Source organism: Podarcis liolepis, assembly GCF_965112155.1.
Source record: "Podarcis liolepis genome assembly, chromosome: 6".
NCBI classification, from domain to species: Eukaryota; Metazoa; Chordata; class Lepidosauria; order Squamata; family Lacertidae; genus Podarcis; species Podarcis liolepis.
Genome location: NC_139559.1, coordinates 65240381 through 65264396, shown reverse-complemented (window position 1 = coordinate 65264396; position 24016 = coordinate 65240381). Strand labels below are relative to the sequence as shown.

Here is a 24016-nt window from a genome sequence, read left to right as displayed (position 1 = left end):
CGTTGTGCGGAGAAGTACTTTCTGAATCTACTGCCAATCACTTTCATTGATTGTGTACTTTCTTTGTAATTGCCTCAGTTAGTAAGCTGCCATGATCTGGCATGTGATTATTCAGATTCATGACTGGAATGCAGATACATGGCCAACGGGATGCTCTCCAACACACCCACAGTCACTGGGGATGTTCTGGCAAGTGCAAACCTCACACACGAGGCAGCAAATGTTCTCGGTGCCTGTGCCCCTTGTTCCCTGGAGGAAACTCTGTCAACTCTGAATGGGAGAGATGTGGTGTACCTTGGCATGTGCCCACTCCATGTTTACAAGCACAGGTTTGCCCTTCTCACAGTACTTTCCTTCCACACAGAGTTCACTGTGGCAAACCCTGAGGTACAGTACATGCACATGATATGGGCAAACCTCCCATAAATATTAACTCATAAAAGCAGAGGACAAAGGGAAATCCAAACCCTAGGGGAGCAGTAAAAGGGGTGGGATGTATTGAGAATCTGTATCGCAGACCAGAAATGAACAAGTGGGTCTGTATTCCCCCCTGCAAAAAAAATGCTTTTGTTTTTTTAAAAATCCATTGAACCTAAAGTACTGAGAAATTCTAAGCAAAAAAGTTTATCGAACACTGCTCTTAATGCATAATTTTAAATTAGGCATGGGTGCTAACTGCTGTTAAATATTTCAGGGAGAGAAAGGGGTGCTAAAATCTCTGGATTATTCAGCTGGAATATCCCCATACCGACTTCCTATTGTTAACAATTTTATGGTACCTATTCCACCACCTCCCAAAAGTGAGAAGAAAAGTGGGGCACCAAGAGGCCGCCGTTTTCGCCCAACAACCGCACCCAATGGCTTGGAGCAAATGATGAAGGTAATATGATTTTGCCATAATTTTTGGCTTTCATGTTTCCTCGACATCACATTTCCTCCTAAAACCTTTGAGGATGTAGACTGATATGCCTGCAAATTGAAACTCTATCTGTTTGCAGAATGTAACCGATCTGTTTTCTGTAGTGGCTCCTCACCTTTGGATTGCACTAAGATAAAAATGGATCTCTGTTTGTGAACGGAAGATTAAGATAGAAGGTTGATAGAACGTGTGTGTGTATATATATATATGTGTGTGTGTGTGTGTGTGTATATATATATATATATATATATTGTATGCTTCAGTTTCTTTTTGTTTGTTTTTCCTCTCTTTTCTTTCCCTTTTTATTATTTTGCACTTTTTAGGTGTTATCTTTGTCTGGTTTTTATAGTATTATATGTTGAAAACCTTCAATAAAATTGATTGTTTTTTAAAGTGACCTCTTGGATCAGGCCAAAGTCCCATCTGGTTCAGTGTTCTCATTCCTGTCCGATACCTATGGGATGCCCATAAGGAGGGCATGAAGGCAATAGGCCCTAAACGGCCTTGGCCCAGTATACTTGAAGGAGCGTCTCCACCTCCATCGTTCAGCCCGGACACTGAGGTCCAGCGCCGAGGGCCTTCTGGCGGTTCCCTCGCTGCGAGGAGCCAAGTACAGGGAACCAGGCAGAGGGCCTTCTCGGTAGTGGCACCCACCCTGTGGAACGCCCTCCCTTCAGATGTCAAAGAGAAAAATAACTACCAAACTTTTAGAAGACATCTAAAGGCAGCCCTGTTTAGGGAAGCTTTTAATGTTTAATAGGTTATTGTATTTTAGTGTTTTGTTGGAAGCCACCCAGAGTGGCTGGGGAAACCCAGCCAGCTGGGTGGGGTATAAATAATAAATTATTATAATTATAATTATAGCACTCTCCTGTAGTTCTGCAAACACGCTGCCTCTGATCCTAGAAGTCCTATATGGCCTTTGTGACTAGTAGCCCCTGATAGACTTATCCTCTATGAATTTGTCTAATAAAGCTACCTAAAGTGTGGCAGTGAATTCTATTGGTCACATCATTTACCTTCACTAGATTATTATGAAAGAGGAAGGAACACTTCTCTGTATCCACTTTCTGCATTCTTCTGTCATATTACCCCTTGCCTGCGTTTCCCCTAAAGTAAAAAGCCCCCCACACTAATCTTTTTCGTAGGTGGGTTGCTTCAGACTCCTCAGAATTCCAGTTGTTTTTTACTGCACTTCTGATGCAGTTTCTTTCCAGTGCTTCAGTATTCTTCTTGCTGTGTGGTGACCAGAGCAGTACACTGTATTCCAAGTGTGGTTTCACCATAGATTTCTCCAATGCCATTGCGATATTGCCAGTTTTATTTCTGAGCTTTTTCATAATGATCCTATTATTTTATGCTGGAAGTGAGATGTTGTTGTTGTTGTTGTTGTTGTTGTTGTTGTTGTTGTTGTTGTTACCCCAGCCACACTGGGCGGCTTCCAACATCAGACATTAAAAACTTCCCAATGCAGGGCTGCCTTCAGATGTCTTTTAAAAGTTGCATAGTTCTTTATCTCCTTGACATCTGATGGGAGGGCGTTCCACAGGGAGGGCACCACTGCTGAGAAAAAGCCCTCTGCCTGGTTCCCTGTAACGTGGCTCCTCGTAGCGAGGGAACTGCCAGAAGGCCCTCGGAGCTGGACTTCAGTGTCCAGGCTGAACAATGGGGGTGGAGATGCTCCTTCAGGTATATGGGGCTGAGGCTGTTTCAGAGCTTTAAAGCTCAACACCAACACTTGGAAATGGACCAGGAGCCAGTGTAGATCTTTTAGGACCAGTGTTGTATGGTCCTTGGCAGCTGCTCCTGGTACCCAATCTAGCTGCCACATTCTGGATTAGTTATAGTTCCCATGTCACCTTCAAAGGTAGCCCCACATAGAGTGCATTGCAGTAGTCCAAACAGGAGATAACCAGAGCATGCACCACTCTGGCGAGACAGTGCACGGGCAGGTAGGGTCTCAGCCAGCATACCAGATGGAACTGGTAGACATTTGCCCTAGACACAGAATTCCAGCATAGAATTCACCTTTTCTATTACTGCCGCATAAGATGTTCTCTACCTCTGAAGTACCACATGTCTCCATCATGTGATGCTCTGTGCAGCCCCAAACAGCTTAAAGGTAACCCTGACCATTAGGTCCAGTTGCAGACGACTCTGGGGTTGCACCCTCATCTCGTTCTATAGGCCGAGGGAGCCAGCGTTTGTCTGCAGACAGCTTCCGGGTTATGTGGCCAGCATGACTAAGCTGCTTCTGGTGAACCAGAGCAGCACACGGAAACACCGTTTACCTTCCTGCCGGAGCGGTACCTATTTAGCAACTTGCACTTGACGTGCTTTCGAACTGTTAGGTTGGCAGGAGCTGGGACCAAACAACAGGAGCTCACCCTGTCGCGGGGATTCGAACTGCTGACCTTCTGATTGGCAAGCCCTAGGCTCTGTGGTTTAGACCACAGCGCCACCCACATCAGCTTAGGTTAGTCCATTAGACTCTTTCCATGTGGTGCATATGGAATATGTGTCACGGCAGTGGGAAGGCCGTAAGTGATTGCTTTGGATTCTAGCAGAGGGATTGTGCATGCCAAGTTGCCAGTTGCTCATTGCCTTGCCACATGCTCAGAGTGTGATTGCTGAACACTGACAGCAAAAAAATGGATCTTGGCAGGGCAAATATCAGCCATGGAAAACTGCAGGTATCTCAGTGGACTTTTGTGCTCTTTGATGTAGGAGACAGTGAAGTTCTACAGGCCTCAAATACAGAGCAATGCGTATGTTACCATGATCTATTTGGGAAAAACAGTGCACCTGTCCTATGACCTTTTAGACAACCGAGAGGAAATCAAAATATATCAACAGCACTGTGGAGGTGAAAACCTGTGTGTGTTCAGAGCCAAAGTACTGGAGGGAGGTAAGCATGAGAAAGCCCAAGAGTTCATTTCAGTTCTGGAAAACTCTTTATTTTATGTGGATAAACTGTGGAAGTGGAAGCGAAATTATTTCCACGAAGCTGTGTGTCATTATGCGTGTCCAGGGACATATATACCAGCTGCCTCAAACTAAGTCTAGATTTACTGTTTCATGATTGAAAACGAGGCTGCAATTACTTTTGCAAATTATGGAAGAAGGGGATGTACAGCGGTGATTTAGCAAAATACAGCGGGTTAGATTAATTTTTGGATGGAGATGTATGGTTAATAAAATGCTTGCAGGGGTAAAATGAATACCAAATTATCTGCTTACAAGAAGCTATAATATATCAGGGTGAGCTGTTTATGACTCCAGGAGGGAAATGAATACATGCTTGAGCTTTGATTCTGAATGTGAATCAATGGTGACAATGTTGATCTGAGGGAAGGATTGCACACTGGGTAGAATTAATCTCATGGCACGATAGAGGGTGATTGCTGTGGAAGGATGCAGTCTCTATTTTACTTATTTATTTGAATTAAATAATAAATTAAGTAAATATAATTTACATTATTTAATTTGCAGTAGTCCTAGGCAATGAATAGAATGTAGAAGTAAATATAGCCCATTCCCAGAGGTCTTGGACGGGACACACCACAGGTGGCGAACCCTTTTCGGCATGCGAGCCAGCGTGGTGTAGTGGTTAGAGCGTCAGACTAGGACATGGGAGACCAAGGTTCAATTCCCCACTCAGTCATGAAGCTTGCTGGGTGACCTTGGGTCACCCACTGCCTCTCTTGCCTCTCTCTTACCTTGCAGGGTTGTTGTGAAGATAAAATAGGGAATAGGAGAACTACATAGGCCACCTTGAGCTCTGTGGGTGGGCGAGATACAAATAAAAGGAATGAATGAATGAATTCCCTTCTGGGCAACCTTCAGAAGGTCAAATATAAGTGGTGGGTGGGGCCAGAGATAAAGTCACGTGGAGCAATGAGTGTGAATGCTACCTTTGTACATAGAACCATAGAATTGTAGAGTTGGAAGGGTCACGGGGGTCATCTAGTTCAACCCCTTTCAATGCAGGGATCTCAGCTAAAGCATCAATGACAAATGGCCATCCCACCTCTGCTTCAATACTAGTACAGTAGGCTAGTATCTGCACACATTCTGTAGCTTCCATCAAGACAAAAAAGAGCCAGGGAAAAAAGCACCACAGGTGTGAAGCAGGACCAGTGAGGCCTGGGACCTAAGGAGAGCATGCATGAAAAGGAAAACAAAAAACCCTAAAGGGTAAAGGGGAATCCCTCAAAAACAGCTTCATCAAGACTGAGCATGTGAACATAGCTATAGAGTGCTTCTGGCAGTGGGTGATCGGGAGGATGGAAAATGGGTAACAGGAATGGAATGGAGAGGCTGGAATCCTGAACAGCAAAATGTTGCACTGCAACATTTTGTTGCAGCTCCAACCCATGGCAGTGTTGCAAGCAAGTTCCTTCTAGTTTTTTGAAGTTGCAACTTCTTTCATTCTCACAACAAAACAAATGAGGCAAGTTACTTGTTTAGTATTAATTTATCTGACAAGAAGATAGTTGCCTCTGGTGAATCCAAGATTCTCTCCACTGGGCAACATTAGATGCCTTACGTTTATAGTTTGATTAGAGCTTTGGCTTCCTCTTCCTAAACTTAGTTATTTCTTTTGTTAAATTTCTCTCCTGCCACTTTTAGTACGCAGTGCTCCCAGGATGATGTATAATAAAATTCATGCGCATACACATCACAATCCATCACTAAAATAACAAAATGAACAAGAGATGAAACATTATAATGAGAATCAGGAAAGAAAATAAACATCTTTTACATAGTGGGGGAAGAAAACAAAAGTATTTCCTTGGCATCGAAACGATAACAACTTAAGCCCAGGTGAATCTCCTCAAGGAGAGGTTTCCAAAGCATGGTGCCATAAACTAAGAATCTCTCACCAGTCACCACCCACTTTACATCAGCAGGTGGTCTCACCCAAGGGAGAGTTTCAGATCATAGTGATAATTCAATATACAGCAAACACAGCCTCAACAGGTACCTGAGCCCCAGGCTCTATAGGCTTACTCTCACAAATGTTTTACAATAATTCTTACAGCAGTATTGATCAAGCCTGGGTATCTAGCTGTTTTTGGACAACTATTCCCATGATTCCTGATCACTCGTCTTGCTATCTAGGGATGATGTAGTCCAACAACTTCTGGGGACCCAAGGTTGAGAAAGGCTGTCTCATAGTAATGTGGTGAACCAGTGGCTGACAATAGGTTGCCAGGGAGTCCAGCAGCCTCTGGAGGGTCACAGGTTTCACTTCTCTGAACTGCTATTTGCTCTGCAGGCCTTTTGTGGCAGAACATCTTGGTCAATACAGTAGATGATTGGGCTTCTTACTTGTCACGTTTTAAATCCAGCTGAAGCAAGCAGAAAAAGCCAGATGAGGCATTCTTGGACAGTGCCATTTCTATCTACAGGGTTAGGATTGAATGTAGAAAAAATACTCCAATGCCAGAAAGCTCACCTGAGAAGGTTTGAGCCCAGCTTTCTCTAAGGCACACCTTTACACACACACACACACACACACACACACACACACACACTCCCCTTGATGCAGGAAATCTTTCATATGTGCCACCTCCTCCCAGCGATAAGGTACCACATGCTTTCCCTGTACACTTGAATCGGCTCTTAACTCACCTTAAATGCTGTGGAAAAGGCTCAAAACAGTCTTGTGTTGCTGCTGCTGTTTTCAATTGCAGAAACTTTTCAGTTTGTCTCCAAGCGGCATTACGGCTTCCCCTTCAGTCTCACTTTTTACCTCAATGGAATGCAAGTGGACCGCTTAAGTACCTGCTGTGAATATAAACATCGGAAGGGGACTCGGCTGGGAGGCAGACATGGATACTTTGGTCTTGTCAACGTGGAACGATCAGCTCCTTGCTACAGGTATGGACAATGGGTTGGTTGTCTGTTGGGACCTGGAGACTGTAGCAAATAAAATGGGCAAGAAGGAAACTCGGCTCTTGAATTTGCTGCCAGGCTCTTCTTTTAGGGCCCTGCACCTGTTTAGTTATAGGTTCAGGAACTGGCTGCCATCTTGGATCCTGCTAATTCCAAGCTCCAAAAGAGAAGCCTCATGCAGCCCCAAAACCCCACCATTAGCACCATTTTAATACTTGCAGTTAAATTGTGGCAGAAGCTTTCATGATCCTGAGTGCACATCATTCAATGGATGTGGTGGCATGGTGCGTCTGACAAAGTTGGCGCTGACCCAAGGAAGCCTCTGCCACAATATGCTGGTTAGTATTTATGGGTTATGCCACTCTCGGTTGGTTTTGCTGAAACAGGCAGCCCTGGATAGTCACCTATAGCCATAAAAAAGAGACCAGCTATTCTACTGTTTCTTGAACTCGAGTATGTGGCAGCGTGCGGCATCAAATGCATAACGGAGACTGAGGAGGCACAGGAGGTGCATATGCATGTATGAGTTGAAGGAGAGTAGAGAATAAACCTTTTAAACAAGGATGCACTTTCAGATTCTGGGAATTCATAAAACCAAAACAAAACGAAAAACCTTAAGAACGAGACACCAATAAACCATTGACGCGAGTATGAAGGCACTGCTTGGCTTCATTTGATCGCTTGATTTGTTTGAAACTGGCTGACACCACTTTTGCATGGCTTTCCTCTCATTTTGTGACTTTGCTTGGTAGGGGTTGATTTGAGGGGCGCTTTCAAGGTAACAGTCCTGCTTTGTAGCAGTAGACCGAACAAGATAGTCTTCTAATCCTGTTCAACTCTGCGTCCCAGTAATGTATTCATTAAGTACTTGCAGGTATTGCTGTATCTTTTCCTAAATATTCAAGGTCTGTTTAGGAAATAACGATACTAAGACGGTTAAGATAAAAATAATGCTCAAAAATTACATTATAGATCACAGCCATCTTTTAAAGGATGGAGTCTCCAATGCACTTCCTGGTTTATTCTGATGTTGCAATTAAATTAATATGGGCACACCAGGACCCTCATTTTTGTCTTTCGCTGAAATCAATGGCAACGCAGCAATTTCTCCTTGGAAGCATTCCTTTCTACAACATTTCTTTTGATTTGCAAAGTAGTACCAGGCAAGAGAATGCATGCAAATTTTCTAGTCTCATCTTTCCCTGTTATAGGATATTTTATAAATAACAACGAAAAGCAGAAGAAAAAGAAAGAAATGGGAACCCCCATAGAGCCAAATTACTTTTCAGATAAGCATATTCCACTATCCAGAAACACTTTCCCCCTCTTCAGAGTAAGATTTGCATAATGTATGTAAATGTTATGCTATCACTGGTGTGATAAGGCTGTTTGGAGGAGTGGAAAGCATGCAAATTAGAGGTGGTTGTATTTTTCAGTAAATGTCCAAACTAGCTACATGCGTGTGTTTCTGTGCCAATTTGCTCCAAAAAACTTGGGAAAATAGCAAAATGCTTCAAACAATATCTTTTATAAGGGAAGAATGTTTACTTCTGACATATCAACATGTAAGTCTTAAGTATGCAATCCTAGTATAGACAAATACCTGGGAATAAGCCCCATTGAATTCAGCGGGGCTTTTTTCTTAGTAGATATGCATAGGATTGCATTTTTAACCATTTTAATTATTATGGCTATGAACCTCATTTGCTATTTTGTTGCCTATGCACCCAGTTTGAAAATAATGTTTTAGAGCTTTTAGCAGTCTACTTAGGTTTTTATCGTCTACAATATCTTCTACAACCTTGATGACTTCACTGCTTACCTCAGATTCCAGATCATTTATGAAGAGAGTAAACAGCACTAGTCCTTCCCTTCCCCAATTGCATTGTGAGAAATGTCTCTTCCCTCCCCAATTCTTTTGATGATGTGTCCCTAAGTCATAAGCCATAATATGGTTTGCCTTCCTGTCTTGTGATTGCAAAGTCCCCGCAGGGGCTCCTGATAGAGCAAAAGAAAAAGATTACATATGGAGAGGATAGTGCAGGAGAACAAATCACACCCAAACAATCATAGTTTGTAGGAATACTGACTCTCTACAAGTCTTTGAAAACATAATTGTGAACCATATATATTCAAGTATAAACTGACCTTAATATAAGCTGAGGCACTGAATTTTACCACAAAAAACTGGGGAAACGTATTGAGTATAAGCTGGTTCACCACACCAGAGGCTGGTGGCGGCAGCGGCAGAGGAAGAACAAGCAGCCCGAAAGGGCTGCTTTTGGGCTGCTTGTTCTTCCTCTGCTGCCGCCACCGACAGCGGCAAAGGTGGAGGAGCAGGAAGGAGCAGCCTGAAAGGACCCTGACTCGAGTATAAGCCGAAAAAGTCGGCTTATACTCGAGTATATACGGTAAGTGGTGCACCGTGGAACAAACCAGACAAATAATTCTCCTTTTTATAGAAATCTTTACAAAGTATGATTCGCTGTGGGATGAAAAACGTGTGTTTGCATCCTTTCTCATCCTCTGCCAACAGAATTGTGGCTACTCCTCTTAAAAGAGTCTCTTCTTCTTTTCCCAGATCGATATGCCTGCTTCGTATTTCTCCAATACAATTTGCAATGGTCATTGCTGGAAAAAATGTGCTTCTAGGCAACCTGTTAACCATGCTATTTTTTCCCCATCCATAACAAGCTAAGTTTGATGGCATTGCCGTTTTGCAACCATTCCTTATGAACCCACAGATAGTCCTACTCAGAGTAGACCCACTGAAATTAATGGGTCTAAGTTGGGCATGTCTATTAATTTCAGTAGATGTGTCTCCTTTGAGCTTGATTAATATTGGATATAACCCACTTCTTTGCATTTTTAAATATAAGCACAGGAACCTAAGATGCAGCTGTAAATCTGATGTTGTTTCTTCAAGGCTCTTAAGCCATAGGAAAGCCCCATGGTTTGTGTCCTTTCCATTATCCATGGTCTGCTTTCATAATCTCCCACTCTGCCTTTGCCAGGTGTATTATCGCAATGGGTCTGGACAAAAAGCCTTCACCTCCCAAGAAAAAGATCGCTGTTGCTGATGAAGAAAAGAAAGAAGATTCTGCGAAGGAAGAATATAGCAGTAAGCTACCAGGGAGTAGCAGCAGTGGAGAGGAAAGCAAATATTTAAGGTTTACTCCAGCTCCCAAACAACAGAAAGAATTTGTGGGAGATGCTCAAGAAATGCAAGTGGAGGAAAGAAAAAGAGCAACAGAAAGAGCCCTTGGTGATTATGAAAAGACCCCAAGAATTGCAGCAATTGATGGTACAGTATGAATGGGGAGAAATTGTTGCACAGTATATGTCCTGTGGGCAGAAAGTTCTAGCATTAGTCTCTGGCATCTTCAGTTAAGGAATCTCAGGTGGTAGATGACAGAGGAGACTGCTCTCTGCCTGAGACCCTGGAGAGCATCTGCCAATTATAATGAAGCAAACATAGGCTAGATCATTGGTTTTCAACTGGTGTGTCAGGACTCAATACTGGGTCACTGATTTATGGTAAGGTAAAAGGTAATAATATTAATAATTATAAATTTTTATTTATATCCCACCCTCCCCAGCCAAAGCTGGGCTCAGGGCGGCTAACAACAATAAAATAATACAATATTCTAAAATGTAAAGGACCCTCTGGACGTTTAATTCCAGTCAAATTTGGCTATGGGGTGTGGCACTCATCTCTGCTTTTCAGACCAAGGGAGCTGGCTTTTATCCGTAGACAGCTTTTCCAGGTCATGTGGCCAGCATGACTAAACCACTTCTGGTGCATGGAAACGCTGTTTACCTTCTGCAGTGGTACCTATTTATCTACTCATGCTGGTATGCTTTCGAACTGCTAGGTTGGCAGGAGCTGGGACAAGGTGATGGGAACTCACCCCATCGCACGAATTTGAACTGCCAACCTTACAATCAGCAAGCCCAAAAGGCTCACTGGTTTAGACCACAGCACCACCTGAACCCCATGGTCTATTGTAGGTCACAACAGCAGTGCTACCACAATACAAATATATGGGGGGGAATTAAGAAGTGCCCCCCAGTTAATAATTGTGTTGAAGGTGTGCCCTGGGTCTGGAAAGGTTGAGGACTACAGGGCTAGAAGGACCAATGGTCTAACCCCATATAAAATAGCTCCTTAAGTTCCTATGAAAATTGCCCCCTAGTTATCCTGTGTTCATAAACATAATCACACAAACACTCAAAATCACACCCACAGAGACGTCAGCACATGATAGGATGCATGACCAGACACAGGAGTTAGTATTATCGATACAGTGCCATTAGTGACCATTTAACCCCTTTTTGGTTTAGCTATAACCATTTTGCAGCCCTCCAGATGTTTTTGGCCTACAACTCCCATGATCCCTAGCTAGCAGGACAGTGGTCGGGGGGGGGGGATGGGAATTGTAGTCCTAAAACATCTGGAGGGCCAAGGTTGAGGAAGCCTGTTCTAACTTTTTCAAACATAGTGGCTTACAATGCTGCTTAAAAATAATTAAGAATATCACCAATTTATCTTTCATTCTTTATAAAGCACAAAAAACAACAAAGCCAAAGTAAGTAAATAAACTCCAAATACACTTTGAAACAATGCCTAAAATACTGCTAATGAGGCATGATGACATTTCCTGGTACAGTGGTGTTAAGTTGTGGGTTGACATAGCAGACGACACAGCGATTTCTCCAAAGCAGCTCTTTATTTTGTAAGCTGGAACAGAACTAACAGCAAACTGCTCAGCCGGCCTGCTTTTATAGGAAGCCGGCTGTCAACATTGTAGCAACAACAACCCAGGGTTTCCCGCCTAAAATAACTGACGTGGACCTGAGTGAAAACTACATACACAATACTCTTGGTGGCCAGGGTGAGAACTTCAATACATAACAAGTGGCATCTTGGTTTTCAAATGTCTCAGAAGTCGAACGTTTCAGTTTTCGAACGCCAAAAACCTGGAACTAAATGCTTCCGTTTTTGAACGCGCCTTGGAAGCTGAATGGCTTCCACTGAATGTTTCTCAATTTAGTCAATTAAATTGGCAGACTGCCCTTTGTGCCTCGATTTTCGAAAGTTTAAGAAATTGAACAGTCTTCCAGAATGGATTACGTTTGGAAACCGAGGTACCACTGTACACACGACATGGCAAAGCTTGTAATCTGTAAAGTGTGGGTGAGAAATGTTGGTTCTCCAGAAGCTGTTGAACTGCAACTCCCATGAGCCCCAGCTAGCATGGCTAGTGGTCAAGGATGATCGGAGCTATAGTGTGACAACATTTGGATGGCCACAGGCTTTCTCCCCTTGCCATGAAGCAGATGTAACTAGGTACATTGTGTTTTGACCTCTTTGTGAGCAAAAGTGGCTGACGGTTTCTGCTCCAAGGAGAATGTAGCAAGTAGTAAGGGATGACTTCAGTTCTGCACACATACACACACATTTATCATCTCTAAATGAAAAATTTGGAATTAATTCATTATTTTCAGATTTAGAGTTCAGTTAACGGATTCACCTCAAATGCATGCATTTAGTCCTAATAGCAGGAGTCGGGTAGAGTCCTCTACTTCTGCTATTAGGACTAAAGTCATGCATTTGAGCAGAGCTGGGCTGTCCTGGCAGGTCCTAGCAAAGTGTTAGCAAAGTTGCCCCTCTGTACAGGAATTGAAGCCCCACCACTGACTTTTGTTTGTTTCCACATGTGAGTCCTTTGCATGCTCTATTTTCCCGCCATAAATATATTCTCACTTCCGACTCTTGAAACTTCCTTTGTGAGTTTATTGCAAGTTTCTCATTAGTTCCCAGCTGTGCAGTTTTGTTTCATCTCCCCTCTTCCCCCTTTCAGACAATTACCTGTGAAGGAGACTCTGGCTGTCCCAGATGCAGCTGGTACCCTCAATCGATGCAATTAAATTTACTTACTCCTTAAGCCCCACTCTACAGGTTATTGTTTATTTGCCTAATTGGTTCCGCATGAGATGCTCCCCCCTATATTTCTTGTTCTTCCTGGCATTCTGTCATTTGAACATAGAGGAAAGTTGATAGGGAAAGGAAAGAGGTGAAAAAATGTGGTCCCCTGGGAATATATCTGGTTAACATGACAGCTTCTTTTACGTGATAGCAGTTTGTTGCTTCTCTGCAAGGTGGTAGTGAAACAAGGGATGCTGCCAAAATACTTTATTTGTGAAAGGTCCACATGCATCTCAGTGTATCTGCATATAATTAATCCATTCACTGATGATGATCTCCAATGCTGAGGTGGACCTCTTCCTTGGCATAGGGTAGTACCCTCAGCTATGGGTAGGAACTAGAGCACTACAGGTAAATTGCATTACCTGTGCATTATTTGTCAAACTAGAACAATGGTTTGCATTTATTACAGCATGAATGCCAGACTGGATTGAGGTATCTTGGGTTGGGTGCAGGGAAAAGAACTGGGTCTGAAGCTGCTCTTCCACTCATAGGAAGAATCTTTCCATTCACAAAAGGACACCTTTGGATCCAACACCAAAAAGGGGGCGGGGAATCAATTACAGAGATTTAAAAAAACAAAGATACAAAAGACACAAAATGTTGTCTTAGGTGTGCCGCAGCAACAGTAACTGTACCAAGCAGTTACACAATATTAATTGATGGAGATTTTCTCCAAAATGCATTGAGAACCAGAGTTACCTTTTCAGCTGCCATTTTTGCCTTTGGATTCAATCATTTCCTTCCGTGATGCCATGTAGTCACACTTAACAGTATGCAGCATTTTCCTTGTAAAAAAAAGCCCCCAATTATGTTAAGAATTCTTCTTGCCAGCCCAGACTTCCAACTCAGCTGACCTCTGATTGCTACTTCATTTGTTTAACATCATCACTCCTTGCAATTATCCTAGCACAATCCCTACACCAGTGAAGAGATGGGTGGGTGTTACATGGTTTGGTCAGATCAGGGATGGAGTCTTTTGCGATAAGCAAGGGAGGGTTCTACTGCATCCACGATGTCTCTGTTTACATCTGAGCACCTATCAGATATTTTGGGATGGAATTACATGTATTCTTCGCAAACACACATTTCCCCAAAAACATATTTCAGGACTGTTTGCCAGTGTAATTATTTGCTTCGATGTGATTATGTCTGAATGAGACCCACAAAGAAAAATAATAGAATGCATTTGATTTTGTGGGGTTGATGTCAGGCCATTAGAAAAACTGCAAGGTAGCAAACAAGTTTTCCACAAAATATATAGTTAGGCAGGTTTACTGTGGGCAGTCCTGGCTTTCTTAAAGGCATATATTTATGAAGTATGTGTCTCCAAGTATATGCGTTTGTGTGTTTCATATTTTTTGCTTGTATACTTAAAAACCACAACGTGAGAGGTGGTGCATAGTGAACAGAAAACAAGATTTCTGTTGGTTCCCACCCACCTTGCAAAGTCTGTGAGGATTTGGAATGTATAACAACTACAAGTCCTAATCATCCTCTCCTCCACTGAAATAATTCCAGTGTACTTAGTGTGGAGATTATACCACAATTTGCCCTGCCTCTCTTGCGTATGGAATAGCAAGAAAAAGATTTTAACATTACTGTATCATTGTACAGTTTAAATCCATGATTCAGCATGTTAACTTTATTGTTTGTGTGTGCGCGCTCGTGTGTGTGTGTGTATATATGGGCAGAAAAGGGTCAAATGCAAAGGAGAACAAAGACTAATGGGCTTAACCTATTTGGGGTTAATGAGATATTCAAGTAGTTTGTGGTCCATTTTCTATCTCACGGTATGCTTGTCCTTATATTTCAGCATACGATGAAGATTTTGAAGCAGATGAAGAGAAATCAGATGGGAAAGTTAATGAAGAAGGACAGGCTGGTGATCAAATGAAAAGAATGTCAAAGTCACCCTCAGATGATGAAAAAGATAATTTAGACCATGAAAAGGAGAATAAAAAGTCATCACTGAAAGCTTCGCGGGCCTCTGACAGTGAACGAGATGAAAGTGATGGATACACCGGGAGTGACTTGGAGGAGGAGAGAAAACAAGGTTAGTTGTTTTCCTTAGAGTGGCATAGAATGAATGGCCTGATGCATGTTTAACTTGTTACATATGCGCTGTAATGAGTTATCTATTTTGTGGTTCACATTTAAGTACCCATTTGAATTACGATTGCTAAATTGATACAGAATGGGCCAGTCAGCACAAAATAAGCAAAGTCTCCCAAGCTGCTTCTTTAAATCTCTTTTATCTCTCAGGTACTATATGAAAATGGCCAGATAGGCGGCAGCTAGAAGAGGAAATTTGGGTCTCTCTTCTCCAGTGTGTGTGAAGACAGAAATTAAGCTCTCTCTTTCAGACCACTTCCTTTGTTCCTCTGGAAAGGTTTCCGTCTCACTCCAGAACCCATGAACTTGGGCAGGAATTTATGATGCTCATTGAGGAGCGCAGTGTTATAATTTCTATTTAGAGTGCGCCCATGCTCACCTTGAATTGTGGATGTCCAATGTTGTGTAGAGTGGTATAGACCTCTGGCCTTCTCAAGCTCCCAAATATAGCTGGGGGAGGGGGAGAGGGGAGGAGCACACAGGGCTGGCCCAATACATGTTGGCACCTGAGGTGGACCCCAGGATGACTCCTCCCCCTCCCTGCCAGGGGTGAAGGAGTCCAGGGACAATGCAGTGGAGTAAGATTAACATTGGGTTCTGTTGCCCTGGGTGGACCCTGGACCCTGCCTCCTGAAGTGGTCTCCTCACCTTGCCTCATGGGTGGGCTGCCCCTGGGAGTACAGGTTTCCTTTTTTTACCTTGCCTTCCCCTCTCATCCTTAAGACCTCCCACTTACACAGGGGCCATAGTTGAGTGGTAGAACATCTCCTTCAGTGCAAAAACTCCCAGATTCAACTTGATAATGGGAATGTCCCCTGTATGAAACTCTGGAGAGCCACTGTGTAGGCAGTATTGCACTAGATGGACCCATGGTCTGGCTCAGTATAACAGACCCTTCCAAGTGTCCCTATTTTCCAGGGACATCCCGGATTTAGAGAAGCTTTTCCAGTTTCTGATTTGATCCCAGAATGTCCCACTTTTCCCTAGGGCATCCCTATTTTCATTGGATAAATGTTGGAGGGTATGGAGTCATCCGACCCCGGAACCGTTTGAAGACAATCCTGTATAGGGAAGTTATTTTCAATGTTTAATGTTTTATTGGGACACGGGTGGCGCTGTGGGTTAAACCACAGAGCCTAGGACTTGCTGATCAGAAGGTCAGCGGTTCGAATCCCCGTGACAGGGTGAGCTCCCGTTGCTCGGTCCCTGCTCCTGCCAACCTAGCAGTTCGAAAGCACATCAAAGTGCAAGTAGATAAATAGGTACCGCTCTGGCAGGAAGGTAAACGGCGTTTCCGTGCACTGCTCTGGTTCACCAGAAGCGGCTTAATCATGCTGGCCACATGACCCGGGAGCTGTCTGCAGACAAACGCTGGCTCCCTTGGCTCATAGAGCGAGATAAGTGCCGCAACCCCAGAGTCGGTCACGACTAGACCTAATGGTCAGGGGTACCTTTACCTTTACCTAATGTTTTATAGGGTAAATGTTTACCTTTACCCTATGTTTTTATATATGTTGGAAGCCACCCAGAGTGGCTGGGGCAACCCAGTAAGATGTATGGGTATAAATAGGAAGATTATCAATATGAAATGGGACGTCCCTATTTTCATTGGAGAAATCGAGGGTATGGTATAAGGCAGATTCATATCAGGAGCAGGCCTCATGTGTAGTGTGCTCCCACCACTGATGGGATATCATATCACCCTGTCCTGCAGTGTAGAACCCTGCACAAACTTCCCCCTGCAAGATCCTTTTCAAACATTATAAACATCCAGACACCTGTAGATGAGGCTACTTGGGGAGCTGACAGAGGTTGTTTGTCAATGTTTGTCAATGCTCCTTCTGTGTTCCTGTGTTCCAATTCACATGTTGCAATGAATCACTTGTGTCTTTTTGACATGAGCACATTCATGGTATTCTGTGAGTTCCTGGCTCGCTTTTTCCATTAAAAAAAAAAAAGAGCTAAAAGAGAAAGAGCCAATTAATTTGTAATGTATGAACTGGCGTAATGTATGAAACTGTGTATAGTTTTCATCATATGAAAAGAAACATCTTGCATGGCAGCCTGTAGATGTCACTTTTGCATTGTAAAGTACCAGGCACCAAAAAGAGTACCACTGTATATGATAGTGAGAACCCATAGCAACAATTCTAAGGGCTCTCTCCTGCCATCCCTCTGGGCTCCATAGTAAGCAGGGCTTTCCGCAAGCCAAATTCTGGTCAGCGGTTGCAGTGTGACTCCATTTTGATCCAAGAATGACATGCCCACAACCTCAGGGCGATAAATATGCAGTCCTGTGCCTTCTGAGTTCTGTGCAGGGGACAAACACTCAGAATGATGAACCCTAGATAATTGTTACCACAAGGAAATTAAAATGCTGCAGAATTAGTTTTCAGTAGCATAAATAACATTTTTGGTAACCTCTGTCCTCCCCAGTCAGCATAACTGATGGAGATAATTATTTCCTTTATGTATTCTGAGCCGCACACCTTCATAAATAATCTAATGGGAAGCATGTATCTCATTTCCCATTCATTAATACAAACAGCGAAACGGGTCCAAAAGCAAGGCATGCTTGCAAAACAATGGAAATTGCAAGCGTTTTGGCTTTCCGTCGGCGCAGACCTGATTTCTTCCTGTTTGTTTCTTATCCTGCTGTTTCTTTTTGATACTGCCATAACTTACACAACAGTTGCTTGTCAAACTGGACCAGGCATTCTGTGTTTACTGCTCCCCTGAAATCTCTCCATTGAAATGCCTTCCATTTTGACAGGCTTTATCGGAGAGCTCTTTTCCCAAGCCAAACGTTAATGTAGCTTTTGTATTTGTATTTTCTGTGTGAAATAGGGAAAGGTAAAGCAGCTGACTGGGAAATGGACACTGCTGCGAGAAAGATCCAGTGTTTCTATAGGAAGCACAAAAGTCGACGGCAAACTCGGGGTGTCAAACCAGGTTTGCAGTTGGTCTGCATGGATGAATCTTTGTTCTGATCAAAGAGACTTTGATTTCTCTAAGCAGCCAGTGACCATGAAGGATAATCAGCTTGCAGCTTTGCTAATCATTTAAGAAATAATTACATGCTCTTTCTTTTTTAAAAAGCTGGTGTTGCTTCTCAGGCTTGTGGTCACATGGTACTGGGTGGCGTGTAGATGCATTGCCTAAAATATATATTGTGGCAGCCTTTGTTAATAGCTGGACTGATCTGATAACTGGTATGATTTAAGTCTTGGCAAATCATCTTATTTGGGGAATGAATTTTCCTTTTGCTGAAACTGCTAATAACTCTGAGGGTGCTCTTCCTCTTGGAAATGGCTTGGGTCATGCTTGGGTCATGGATAGCTTTCTTTTATGCAGGCATCTATCAGGGCATCTGCCCTCTGCTTAGGGCACATCTCATCGTGGATGATGTACATCAGAGATTGGTAATCTGTGGCCTTTCAGAGTTGTTGCACTACAACTTCCATGAGCCCCAGCTAGCACGGCCAATGGTCAGGTTTGCTGATAATATCTGAAGACTACAGGTTCCCCCATCCCTGGTGTAGATTGTGCTTGGTGCTGGGTAGAAAATCTTGCCTGTTGGCAGGGTCCTATCTAAACAGCTTTCTTCCTGCTCTTTCATTTTCGGATGCACAATTCACTTGCTTCTGATTAAATTCTCTTGTTTGGAATTCATTTATGTATTTTTGTTCCACCCAATGAATATTGCAAAAATGCTTCCTCATTTGCACAAATGGTCCACCCAGGTCATTAGGAGGTGAAGAAGAATCTCCTGTACATAGCCTTACATTAATAATGTAGCTGCACAGTAAATACAGCTATTTGGAAACGTTTCCTTTCATCGGAGTGTGAATCGTTGGAATTCAACTTCAAAATGGAGCGGTTTAACATAAAAAGGGACATTATTGTTTCTTTCTTGTTTAGGACCAGGGTGCTTTAGCCATTAGAAGCAGGCATATGTTAAAAAGTAAGGCTTTAATCTTACAACACATATTTGGAAGGAAGTCCCATTGAGTTCTTTTGGAGCAGGTAAACTCTGGATTATGTTGCATGCAAATTCTCCTAATGCATGAAGCTGCTACATGTTTTTCCACTTGCTTTTGTATGGAGGAGACCCAGGTAGCCAGGACTGATATAGGCTCCTCACAATTTACCTAAAGTTAAATAATGTTGACTGATAACTTTCAGTTTGAAGTATTGGGATTAGAAGAAGAGCCACTCCTGTAAATGTGCTTGCAGCTGGAAAACAGTGCTGCGGCTATAATAATAAAATAAAGAAAGGTATGTATTTATTGATTTTCTTTTTCATTTCACTCTGGAGGTAAATAACCGTAAGTAGAAACTGATTCTAGATTTGCCTTGGTTGTTTGACATCACAATTAGGTGGGCCTGCTTCTTACAGTAGAGGCTGAAGTTCCCTTGGAACAACATCAGATATGTGGCACAACATCAGATATGTATGATCAGACCAAAGGTCTGTGTAGTCCAGCCTTCTGTTTCTTATAGCAACCACAGCCACATGCTTCCTGGAAGACCCTTGAATCTCCATTGATGTGAAACTCAGTAAAATGCATGGACTACTTTTTAGGGTTCAGGACAAGGAAGGTGGCATATTAAATTTCTAACTGGATACAGGATTTGTACTCATGGTTATGAGTAAAGCAAATTATGGAAACCGTGTTTATGTTGTCATCTATCCTTGGCTCATGTGAATGGTTTCTTTTAAACCATACCATCTTTGTGTGTTTTTGATGCGTTTCATTTGCATTTGTATTTGCATTCTGAGTGATTTTGCCCTCACCATCAGTGCATTTGCTGTGGCACACTTTCTAGTTGTTGGAAGGTTACGGTTTCGAATACTGATTTGCTTGATTCTGTAAGCAACTCACATTTACTGTGCAAACCTGATCCAAAGCTACTTTGCAATTCCTTCTGTGCTATAGGATGGAACGTAGCTACTCCCATACTCCCTCTAGGAGAAGACTTAGCTAAGTCAGGAATGATATTTTTCTCCTGCGTTCACTTTTTTTGGAAGGAAATGTGAGTGAGCGCCAATATTCTCTATTAACTATGAAGGGTCTACAAGGTATACAAAGAAAGAATAGGTTTAACATCGATATACGTAAAAGGAAATGAACATAGGATTAAATCGGCCTGTAGTTATAGTGGTCTGAAGTGGCGTGCATGAAGGAAGGCTTTGTTTGTGACACCTGTCACCGCTACAGTGCCTGTAGCACAAGTGTTCATGGGGCTGACTTGGGGTTTTCATTATTAATCCGCTACATGCACTCAATTAATTATATTAAGACACATAACAAGCTGCACTTCTGGATAAGTAACTGATGAAGCCAGTAGTAAATTTCTTTTGACTATTGTTTCCTCAACCGTATGCTTTGTACAAAAATATGCTTGGCTGCTCATGCGTATTCTGCTGCTGCTATTTAACATTAATTCAGCATGCCATTCATTAAGCAGTTTTAAAAAATAGTTTTGTTTTAATTGTGGATTTAACTGGAAGCAGAGTAGATCTTGGCCCCTATACTGACTCCCAGCAGGGAGTTAAATAATGCACTCTGAGTTTTACAGATGAACAAATTTCAGATAAGTAGCATTTAACAAAAAATCCTGACCCATTTTGTGTGATAGTAATTGATCCATTCAGAGCAGAAATCCCAACGAGATATAACTTAAGTGGAATGATCATGCTAATTGGATAGGCGTGACAGTCTTTATTGAAGTGTTTTATTAATAGCATGCAAGACTGGTTAGGAAATGTGTATGTTTTGTAGCTAGAGGCTGTAGAAATGAGATGACCAACCATATTGGGTTAGCGCTCGCTATCACTTCAGTGATTACAGTTTTCATCATCATGGGCACCAGCCATAGCTTTCTTTGTTTTCCCATCCAGAAGTAGTTCAGTAACTACAACAAAGCCATATAGGATTGTCTGCAGTTTCAGAGGAGACTGCTTATCATTCAAAAGAGACTGTCAGAGTAAAATTGGATACGACAGACCCAATATTGTGCCGTGGACGAAAGCTTGGTTGTAAGTTTGTCGCTTGACAAATGCAAACAATAGCAGTCTACTTTACAGTGTTGGTGTTATGTGAACAATTAACAGCAAATAATTAATTAGAAATTCCCCTGGGGACTGAAGGAGCTGATTCTTGAAATCTTATCTGGTGGGGAAGGAGCTGTGGGTTCTGAGATGGGAGCTGGGGATTGGGGGCTACACTTGTGTCACCCTCAAGTATATATGCAAACCTAATCAATATTAGGGCATTTTCTTCCTTCCTCCACTTCCTGGAATTTCCCTTCTGTGGGTAAACACACAATCACAAAGCCTCAGTGACTGGTGACGATGAGGTGAGAAGAAATCATAAGCAGTGCCATTGCAAGATTGACTCTGGAGGATAAATAGCAGTGTGAATACAGGGGTTTTAATCAGAACTGTGGCATGGGCAGGAAGTCAGATCTCCCTTTCCCATGTGCGTGGTCTTGATCTTGAGGGATGCCCCCTGCAGATGTAATTTAACATTTAAAACTAGACACATTCATTGTCATCAATCCATTCACATTTGCCTGGGTTGGCCTTTAGACTTTGCTTTCTCCCCAGCATTCATTTTGCATGTATAGTGATCCCCCTCCTCCTGTTTGGGGGCCAGTAAACATTCTTGCCTCCCTCCCCCCCCCATGTGCATTCTGAAGTGGTATGGTCTAGGAATGTGTACTTCATGTTAGGGTGCTGGTCATGTATTTTGTCTCTGAGTCACATGTTGCATATTTGTTATCCTTCTTGCAATCCTTTGAACTACCAGAGACCGGTGGTTTGTGGCCAGTTTAAGCAGGAATCACTGAGAGTGTGACAATGATATGGCAGGCCTCTGCAGCCATTCATGAGTAGCAAAAAGAGTAAATGTCCCATCAGTGTTCTAGTTCCATACAACTGAAGAGTACTTCTATGAAGCCCTGCTCTCGGTTCTGATGTGCTAATAGATTAGTTTCATTTAACAACCCTGTATCCCAATTGTAAACATAGAACTCTGCACATGAAAAAATAAGAAAATAGGTCAAGTAATTCTTTCTGTTGGTGTAACAGTGCTCCTTACAGAATGACAATAAAGCACCCATTCGGGTCATTTTTATTGACACAGTCTAAAGCCATTACTTTAGAAGTTTTAATATATCTGTTGGCTTGATTTGTGTAATGTAGCCCAACTGCTGTTGGTGAGAATTGGATTCTCTTACTTCCTGGAGCAGTTTTCAGCAAGAAACAAAATAAGTTTCTGTCTCTAGTGTGTTGTTCCACACTGGAGGATGTGCTTCGGACATTCATTCCTAAGCTGATTTCCTTCCTTCCTTCAGTCGCCAGGAAAAATGGAAATTAGCAACACCTTCTGAAAACATTTACTAGAAGCCCATTTCTCCCTTCTTTCCACCGTCCCCCAATATCCAGACTTTATTGTCTGTAAGTTCCAGCCAGTCAAAGGAAGCTCAGACACAATATAGCAGTGCCCTGAAATACTTGAAAGTAGCTGTTTTATTGACACCTCAAGATGGCTGAAAGTGATTTCACCTCTCACTGTCCTTGCCATTGGCACACTTTGCAATTGTGGAGAATCAGGGTTTTGAAAACCAACTTAGTTGATTCTGTAAACAACTGAAGTTTACTGTACAAAACTGTTCCAGAGCTACTGTGAGATTCCTTCTGTGCTAGGATGTAACAAAGTTATTCAAAGACTCGCCCTAGGAGAAGACCTGGCTAGGTCAGGAACGATAGCTTTCTCCTGCATGCTCTCTTTTTGAAGGAAGTATGAGTGAGCGCCAATATTCTCTTTTCATTATGAAGGATATACATGGCATGCAATCAAAAAGCAGAGTGAACGCTTTGAACATTGAGATGTAGCTATTTTCCTGAAACCTCAAGATGGCTGAAAGAGGCCTTTACCTTAGTCATGACATGATGGTGACCAGAATAAAAGATTGTGTGCAGTTTTCAGATTTTGTTAGAATGTTGCTTTCCCCTACGTTTCCCTTAAATACCATAAACTAATGAAAGGAGGGAAATGGGGACACCTTCTGGACTGGTATCAGAACCCAGCACCCTTGAGCATTTGATGCCCAGCAAGGCCCATCAATGATGCCTCTCCTAGTCCCCTCATCTTCAAACAGATTCTGGCAGGATACCCAAAGCAGCACGAGACAACTGGGTCTATCTTCCTTTTATTTTCTCAGTTTCCCTTACAATGATGCTACCTTGGGGACATTCTTTGAAATTAACATTTGCTAGGTCCATCTAGAGTGGTATTAAACTACCACATCCTGTCAGTGCATGGATTTCTGCTTGCGCAGTGGGACTTGCCTCCCTCTCCTCCCCTAATACCCCAGCCCCCAAACCTGCTCCAGTGGGTTGGGGGAACAGATTTGGGGGAAGTGTTGTGGGGAGAAGGAGAGAAGAGTCCATTACTAAGCAGAAATCCTTGCACTGACTGAAGATTCGCATAGTGGTACATTGGATACCACCCATAGGGAAGAATTCAGTGTCTCACTATGTTCTGTCCAGACCAGCATTGTAGCTTGCCAAATGGAACAATCTCCTCTGCATGCTGTTCTGGGGTTTCTCCCGTCCCTGGCCCATGAACTAATTGTAGGGGAAGGGGGCGGGGCATGCAATGAGAGGAGGTGGGAATGCCCAGTTGCACTAGTGGAAGTCCTTAGGTGGGCTTCCACTAACAGAACTCATCAGTTGAATTCCACCCTTAGGGTTTTCAGTACATAGTTACAGAGGATTTTGAGGGACTGCAATGCACAGATTTCCTTGACTCTGTTTTTACTAAAAAATAAAAATAAAATTGAAATGACGATAGGAACCTGTCCTTCATAAATAATAATAAAACGATGGGCCGCTCCAATCTGTGCACTTTCTTGACAGCTTTGAATTTCAACAGCTGGTGCAGGTCCAAGTGAAGGCGAAATTTCTCCAAATGTGGAAGATTTTAATAGTGTCTCTAGATAAATGAGAAACGGTAATCCTTATTTTTCCATGCAATATTTTTGTTGAGCGCAGGCAGAGAACAGGTCAGAGAAGACTGAAC

General features: G+C 42.7%; 1 protein-coding gene across 11 annotated transcripts in view; it reads left to right on the top strand.

The window, feature by feature from the left end:
* Positions 1–24016, top strand: part of ERICH3 (glutamate rich 3) — a 66434-nt gene that overhangs the window by 25722 nt on the left and 16696 nt on the right. For all 11 annotated transcript variants that reach the window (XM_083510407.1, XM_083510403.1, XM_083510405.1 and 8 more), the window contains 5 exons: positions 695–880; positions 3647–3827; positions 6619–6805; positions 9835–10124; positions 14626–14865. In XM_083510407.1, coding sequence (XP_083366533.1) covers positions 695–880; positions 3647–3827; positions 6619–6805; positions 9835–10124; positions 14626–14865 — 1084 coding nt within the window. The remainder of the gene's footprint in view (positions 1–694; positions 881–3646; positions 3828–6618; positions 6806–9834; positions 10125–14625; positions 14866–24016) is intronic.